The 8,239-nt window shown below is 41.7% G+C and overlaps 1 protein-coding gene across 1 annotated transcript; it reads left to right on the top strand.

Annotated features, from left to right (window-relative positions):
* Positions 1-1,906: 1,906 nt before the first annotated feature.
* On the top strand, positions 1,907-3,074 carry LOC110875543 (protein FAR1-RELATED SEQUENCE 5-like). The gene is made up of 3 exons (XM_022123740.2): positions 1,907-1,990; positions 2,103-2,675; positions 2,769-3,074. Exons 1-3 carry the CDS (start codon positions 1,907-1,909, stop codon positions 3,072-3,074), a joined length of 963 nt encoding a protein of 320 aa, XP_021979432.2.
* Positions 3,075-8,239: the final 5,165 nt, after the last annotated feature.

Raw genomic sequence — 8,239 nt, 5'->3', positions numbered from 1 at the left:
GCTTATGTTAAGGGGGAGTTTGTCAACACACTTTCTACACGATATGGGTAGTTTGTTGATACACTCTCCGCTTTCAAGACGTGAAGACCTTAAAGATCCTCCGACATTGAAGACTCGAAAGGACATCAGAGTCTTGAAGACATGAAGATCAAAGATGATCAAGATCAAGACAAATCTGCAAACATCGAAGATCGAGACAAAGCTACAGCCAAGGGGGAGTTTGTTGGTGCACTTGTGACTGTACTTTGTCTGTATTCAGTCTCGATGTAAAACGATGTCTAAGTTAGCCTTGTAAGTTTGACCAAGTCAACTATCCTCCTAGTTTGACTTGGCCAAACAGTTTGTTTATGGTTGTCATTTGTCTAGCTCGAAGGATGCTCATCGAAGGATAATGTTGATCCTTCGATGAACTCGAAAGATGAACCTTCGATGGATGGACCTCGATAGATAGTCCTTTGAGGTCACTGTGAACCCTTCGATGGAAGTCTGATCGAAAGATGATCTTTCGATCAGTATTCATGATCCTTCGATAGGTGCAACATCGATAGATGATCCTTCGTGACATCTATCGGATCCCTCGGACAAAGCAACCTGAGCTGGGTATATATATACCCATGCAGTGTATGTTAGAAGGAGATGCACACATAGAGAGTTAGAGAGTTGAGAGCATTCTGTCCGAAACACACACACACATAGTGAGAGTTTACAAAACTGATTTGTAAACATTGTGCTTGTAACCGGAACCTTCATACGTATTAATACAGTGGTGTTAATCGGTGAACCTTGTGTGTTTGTGTTTATACTTGCTTCATCTCGGTTTGCTTGCTAGCTTGGATTCCGCACTCGCTAGTGGGTTTGTTTAACAAGGTTTAGGTTCGTCATCCTCCGGAAAGGGACCTACAATAAGTTCATACCAGTGTGTGGGAAATCTTATCCAACTTTTGCGGATGTTCTTTCCATGTATGAACTTTATGCGTTTGAAGCAGGTTTTTCTGTAAAAAAGGGCAAACTAAAGTCTGGAATGGAATTCCCACACACAAGTATCTTCGATGCTCAAAATATGGAAAACCACAACCAAAGAGGACTTTCGACACCCTAGATGAATCTTCTGTTAAGCACCGGAGGACCAACTTCACATGGTGTGACTGTAAGGCAAGCATACTAGTCTCGATCTCGAACGATTCATACACAGTTCTGAGTTTCAATGATATTCATAATCATGAACTTGTTGAGAGTTACAACCGTGATCTTAGCAAGATATCATGGAAGCTGTCATTCTCCACGAAACAATTTATTCACAATATGAGTCTAAACCGCATCGGACCAATGAGAGCTTATAGATGTCTTGTAGCTTTAAAAGGAGGGCATCACAATGTCAATGGGACTCCGGTGGATTTTAAAAACTTTAGCCACCAGTTGCGAATTTTTATTGGTGAACGCGACGCACAAGTTTTCCTTGAACGCCTGCATGAGCGTTTTGACAACCTACCCAACTTCTATTTTGATTACACTGTATCAAATGGAAAGTTGTCTTCTGTATTCTGGGCTGATGAGATTTCAAAGCTAAACTATAAAGCTTTTGGCGATGTCCTCGCGTTTGACGCAACTTACAGCACAAACAGGTTAGTCCCCCCCCCCATTAACATATGTTAGGCCTGATCCCCAAGTATACAACCTTAACCCCAAAAAGTTTTACATATTGTTAACATCAAATCAATTTTTTGTTCATAGGTACAAGATGGTTTTTGTGCCATTCACGGGTGTGGATCATCATTTCCAATGTGTTACATTTGGAGCGGGTTTGATATCAACCGAGTCCATTGAATCTTATGTGTGGTTGCTTAAGGCTTTCTTGAAGGCACACGGTACTCAACCAACTCTCGTGCTGAGTGATCAAGACCCATCCATGCTACAAGGTGTTCCTATGGTCTTTACCGAATCACGACACCGTCTATGCATGTGGCATATAATGAAAAAACTACCCTCCAAGGTTAGCTTGATTTGTTAGCCCTTAACATGTGTTATTCAACATGACACAAATTTTATATGTCTTCTCACACTGTTTTAATCTAACTCGTATTAGTAACTATTAACTTTTTCAGATCTCTGCCGACGTGCTCGATAACACTGATCTTCGGTCCTGCATTCACCGGTTGGTTTGGAATGTTTATATCAAACCTGAAACGTTTGAGTCCCGCTGGAATGACCTCCTACAAACATTTGGGCTTCAAGACCACAGCTGGTTGAACGACATGTACAACATCAAACATCTATGGGTACCAGCCTACTTCAGGGAACTGCCCATGTGTTGCTTAATGAAGACCACCTCCCGCTGCGAAAGCTCTAACGCTGCCTTCAAGGTCAACTCAACAAGCGCAAACACCCTTGTACAATTTATGATGTGCTTTGAAAATAGGGTAGACAGCCAACGATATCGTCAACGTGTATCGGAGTACAAAACCTCATCCACAATGTTCACTGGCAATACTGATTTAGCGATAGAACAGCACGCGTTCGCCATTTACACAAACGCTGTTTTCGCGCAAGTTCAAAAAGAGATAATTAAAGGGAAGTTTTTATGCTACATCACAAACCAAACCGAGCCCAGCAATTCCAGTCTTCTGATAGACGTCACTCATTTGGATAAAAGGAACAACATCACAAACGTCTATCAGGTAACACATGTTAGGCAATTTCATTATTACCAATGCTCTAACATATGTTAGATCTAAAGGGCTTTTCTTTTTTGCTGTCTATGTTCAAAACAGGTTACGTATAACACTGTAGACCAATCTGCCAGTTGCTCATGCAGGAATTTCACACGTATCGGATATCTGTGTCGTCATGTCTTTTGCGTCTATCGATTGAAAAATGTTGAAAGGATTCCACCACAATACATAAACGATAGGTGGCGTCGAGATGCCCTCCCCAAACAGGTTTTTTCAATTTCCAGTCGATACGGAGTCAACCCACACGCACCGTCCGTTATGCGGAATGAAATCCTCGACCTCGTTACTGAATGCGTTGATGTGGCCAGAACCGATGAGGATGCGTTGGCAAAATTGGTTGACTAACTCAGGGATTTCAAGATCAATGTGCTTTCCAAGCAACCATTGTCTACAACTCAAAATGAATCAAACGAGTGTCAAATGGAAGAAATAGTTGGACAGCCAATCAACATTCCAGTCGAAGTTGCTAATCCAGAAGTTGCACGCAATAAAGGATGTGGTACTCATACTCGCATTTCTGGGCCCGGTGAGAAGGCAAAGGCAAAACCACCAAAACGTCCAAAGCAGCTTCGTTTATGCAAGCGTTGTGGTCTGTATGTCGACGACCACGACTCACGCAAATGCCTTAAGGTGGCTGCAATGAAAGCAGCAAAGGCAGCTGCTGAATAACAAAGGCAGACCGCCACTGGCGACTCACCCTCTGATTAAAATCTCTATTGTCGTTTTCTAGTACTATGTAATGGGAGACTCTCTTCATTTTGGCCTTCTTACACACATGTAACAGTTTTTTGACATCATCCTGCTCTTCTCTGTTACGTGTGTAAGAAGGTGGAACTATTTGGATCCCATTAACCATAAATAGGATTGTAAGAAACTCTATGGCCTTGGCCACTTTTGTGTTTGTAGGACCGAAGATCTTTGGGGACCTCTGTTTGCTATTAATGGCCTTATGTTAATATTATCTGCATTTTGATAACTGTGTTTTTGTGTTTTATTTTTTTACAATGGCATAAAAACAGCTGCTTAACACATGTTAGTCCCCATAATGCTTGGGTCTTTTCACTTGAAAGGATCAAAACAATCTGTGTTAACCACACAAAAACAGCATATATATTAAACCACGTCAGGTTATAGAATTAGCCTTCACCTCTAGCCAACTTAAACACACATTCTACTAATAGGTTACACAAAAATAAAACAGCTGCTTAACACATGTTAGTCCCCATAATGCTTGGGTCTTTTCACTTGAAAGGATCAAAACAATCTGTGTTAACCACACAAAAACAGCATATATATTAAACCACGTCAGGTTATAGAATTAATCTTCACTTCTAGCCAACTTAAACACACATTCTACTAATAGGTTACACAAAAGTAAAAAAAAACACATAATAAAATACCAACAAAACGACATTGGTATGTCGTTTTGTTACAACATAGGGTCATCAGGTTAACACATCTTCAACCATTTTCAACATACTAACTACCCATTGTTATCCTCCATTGGTAACAAGCTTTTCATCATGGTGTGGGAAATTCCTCATCATGAAAGTACAGAGGAGGGGGGCTGCGCTCACTCTCCCATGGGTCATGGTAACACCAGGACTGGATTTTTTCCGGTGAGTATGGACACAACGGGCAACCACATAATTCATGGTCTGGATCCGTCAGCAACCTAACCAACTCATCTGGTAGCCCCTTCAACTTTTCAGCTTCTGGAACAACGTGTTCCCTACGGCGTGACGTTTCTTGTGACACACCAGCTACATCAGTTACATTTTTGGTTCCGCTTTCTGAGGCATCGTCACCAGAAGCTACTCCAGTTTTCCCGTCTTCTCGATTCTTGTGAGACACTTTTCTTTCGTAGCACACCCCGTACCGGCCCTCACATGCTTCCTTCCCCTTTTGCATCCGCTTCTCCATGCCTGGTTGGGTAGCCGTAACCTTACCTTTACACGGGTCCATCACGTTACAAGACTTTGGAACTGTTAACAGTTTATGGTTAAGTGAAGTGGTGAAGTATTACAGAATATGAGTTTGGTTCTTCACTACAATACTTATAGAGGTTTTCCCTGGGTACATTTAATATAGGTCTTTGTGACTTGACTTTGATGTGACCATAAGGTGCCAAAAAGCAATGGTTCCTTTTCCCAATAAAGTTGTTTTATAGACACCAACCCCTATGTTTGTAGTCTTCTGCCACCAACTTTCCCCAATTTCCAATATTCGTACTACATTTTTAGAAAGAGTGTTCCCCTTGGAAGCAGCATTTTCTCATTTTCTATAATGTTACACGTACCTTTATATAATTTCAAACAACCTCTAATAAAATATTATCAACTACATCAATCAACTAGATTAATAATATTCTAACACATCCAACAACACATCAATATTCTTTAGAGTATAGAATTACCAACTAACTAAACATCAGATTGTATATAGATAGTCTATCCCCCAAAAAGACATCGTGACCATGCCATACCCAACAAAACACCCACCCCGCAATAAGTTTAAAGCAACATCCCCAAATCCATCAAAGTACATTACATGTCTCCAAAATTAAAGCTGGCGCAATTAATGCACAATGTTGCTACAGTAACTTCCATTTCACCCCCCTAACACGTGTTACTCTATTCGGCAATCCTGCTTGATTTTTGGCAGCAGCACATTCACCCCCGAACATAAGATGTGCGCAGCATACCTCTTTCTCAACTTTCGCACCTCCGCCATCTTCCTCGCCCCACTCATGCTGAACCCACAGTTAAAACTTTTGTTTTTCCCCATGTAGCACTCCATGTGCCGCATCAAGAAGACCCCACAATCAGTTGTGTTTGCGGTGGTCGCCCAAGGAACCGGCATACGCTGGATGTTGCAGTACTCTATGTCATCGGCTCGCGGATTCCCAACCTCCCGAAGATATTGCACAAACATATCTTTCTGCATACACATATACAAGCCATGGTCAATAAAAAAGCAGATCCTCAATATTATCACACTGATCTGTTCAACAATTGTCAGTTTAGTAACTTACGATCTTATACGTTGTGTCCTTGTGTAGGTAGTAGACACTATCTTCTATCAACTGACCTTGTCGGGCTTTGTCATTATCAACGACATAAATCCCGGGGCCGCGTAACTCAAACACTAGCAAGTAAAAGTGTTTGTGCTCCAATATCGGGAAGAAAACAATGTCTTGATTTCGAAAGTCAGGAACATTTTCACCGCTGTTAACCGCACCTTTTATTCCAAGCCGAAACTTGTGCATCCGCGCCTCGACTCCGCCTTCCTCAGATGTTAGCATCCACGGAAACTTTAAGCACAACAGAGAAATTAATAAGGTCAAAAAGTCTCCACACTGTAATCTCTATATACATGACACTCACCACAACTTTAGTACCAAAGAATTGCCTACTGTAAGCCTCCCGTGATTTCCGTTTCTCTTGGAAGTTTAGCACCTCCGCCCAACAGTCGATAATACCATCTGAGACCTCATTACCAACGTTTAAACTCTTGAACATAGCCCGAGACGCTTCTACATGGGTAGGGCTTCTAAACAGCAACTCCCTGGTGTCAGATGTACAAATTATAAATTAAATTGCATACTTTAACACATGTTATTTATTATTTTACTAAATTTTGGTACGGTGATCCCCCTACTTACACAGCCATGTGTATCGGACTATCTACATCAACCACCGACGACGAACCCTGTTCCCTCCTGCGGAAAAAATCAAAATATAACGAATTATCTAGTGTGGAACTTGTTGATGGTTTACCCTATTATTATAAAACAATAAACCACGTTGCAGTTCTACTTACACGTTTGCCTCCATTGACCGCTTCCTACGAGAATGCCCATTTAAAAGGTGCAATGGGCTTTCATCAGCGTATATGTACTCCCACAGATTTGCCTCCTTCTTAGTTATTGGCTGACCCATGTCAACAGACCTTATATAGTAAGGTGATCTGTTTGGTTCCGCTGCCACTTTCTCTCTGAAAGGGAGCTTCCTTTTTTGGGCCCCCAACTCAGCCAACATACGCACACGGTTTGCAAGCGGAATATTGTCCTCCACCTCATTCATATCACCCCCACAAAATTCCAGACCAGTTTGCCCTTTGTGGATTGCAATGGCCGGGTCATAGGAGCTAACTGGTTCTACCATTATAACCATACTCAAGTCTGTGGTAGCCTCCATATCGCCTAACACATATAAAATAAATAACTCATGTAACGCAGTAAAGAATACAACACTTTTCACAGTAAATGAATGTGTTTCAGCTCACCGGAACGCTCCAGCACTGTTTCTGTCCGAGCAATATCATCCATCTTCCCACTTGTGCAACCTGCACGTTTAATGCAAATAAGTATATTATATATGACTCCTACTAACCCATCAATACTAAGTTTGTTTAATGCTCTATCGTACCGAGGTCCTGTGACACGTCCAATTCACCCCCAATTTGTGTCATTCCAAGACTCCAATTGGGGCCATCTAAATTCCGTTCATCAAAAACCGTATCGCCTTCGCACACTGTGTATATGATTAACACATGTTAACTCAATATATGATACAGGTAGGGAAGCAGTTAACACATGTTAGAGCATGAAAGTCTTTACCGTTCTTTTCCGCAGGCCACACCTCTTCAGCCGCTTTCCCTTTTCCCTCGACATCCTGGGCCTTATCGAAACCTGCGCCTGTGACAGAGTCTACCACCGCGCTACTGCACCCTTGCATATTTACATCAGTTGCATGCATCCCATCATGCTCAATCTTACCTTCTTCAGCTGCATAAAACAATCTTATCACATCTCATGCACAACTTAGTACCAGAAGCTACATAAATAATTACCGTTAAAATCACGGTCACACTCATCAACAGCACCCTTGCCTTTGCCATCCAGAACCACATGTTCGTCCTTATCATTAACAGCACCTTCCACAGATGCAAACACGACGCCACCACTCTCTTCTTTTCTTCCATCAGATGCAGCCCTAACTTCATTCTCAATCTTACTATCTGTAGTTGCATAAACATTTTTCGAATAAATTAGACATGGCTAAACATGGCTAAACAAATAAAACGGTTTCCGAAGATTACCTTCATTCTCATTCCCTTCAACCTGTTTGATATCCTTAACCTGTTTGCTATCCTTAACCTCTTGATCACAAACAAACCGTGCTTCGTAAATCTCATCCTTTTTGGCGTCATTCGCTTCTAGATCGGTGTTCTGGTGATCATTGTCATTCGCAGCCACTTTATTGTCTGTATCCACTCTATGTTCATCTTTACTAACAAACTGCATGTCCGAACCACGGTAATCTGTCAAAACAAGATGCCCCATGTTAAAACAAATAAAGTAATACAGCACACTTTTAAAGTCAGACATTCTGAAAGGGTACGGGAACTACCACGTGCACCATGCACTTCTGCTGCTTTAATACGCAGTATTGCACGCATTAAACCCAGCGGCTTATGCACTTCTTCAGCATCACTTTTATCCACGC

The sequence above is a fragment of the Helianthus annuus genome, chromosome 9 (genome assembly GCF_002127325.2).
Source record: "Helianthus annuus cultivar XRQ/B chromosome 9, HanXRQr2.0-SUNRISE, whole genome shotgun sequence".
In the NCBI taxonomy this organism is placed as follows: Eukaryota; Viridiplantae; Streptophyta; class Magnoliopsida; order Asterales; family Asteraceae; genus Helianthus; species Helianthus annuus.
The sequence above is the reverse complement of the archived record's forward strand: the minus strand, read 5'-3'. Positions and strand labels throughout refer to the sequence as shown.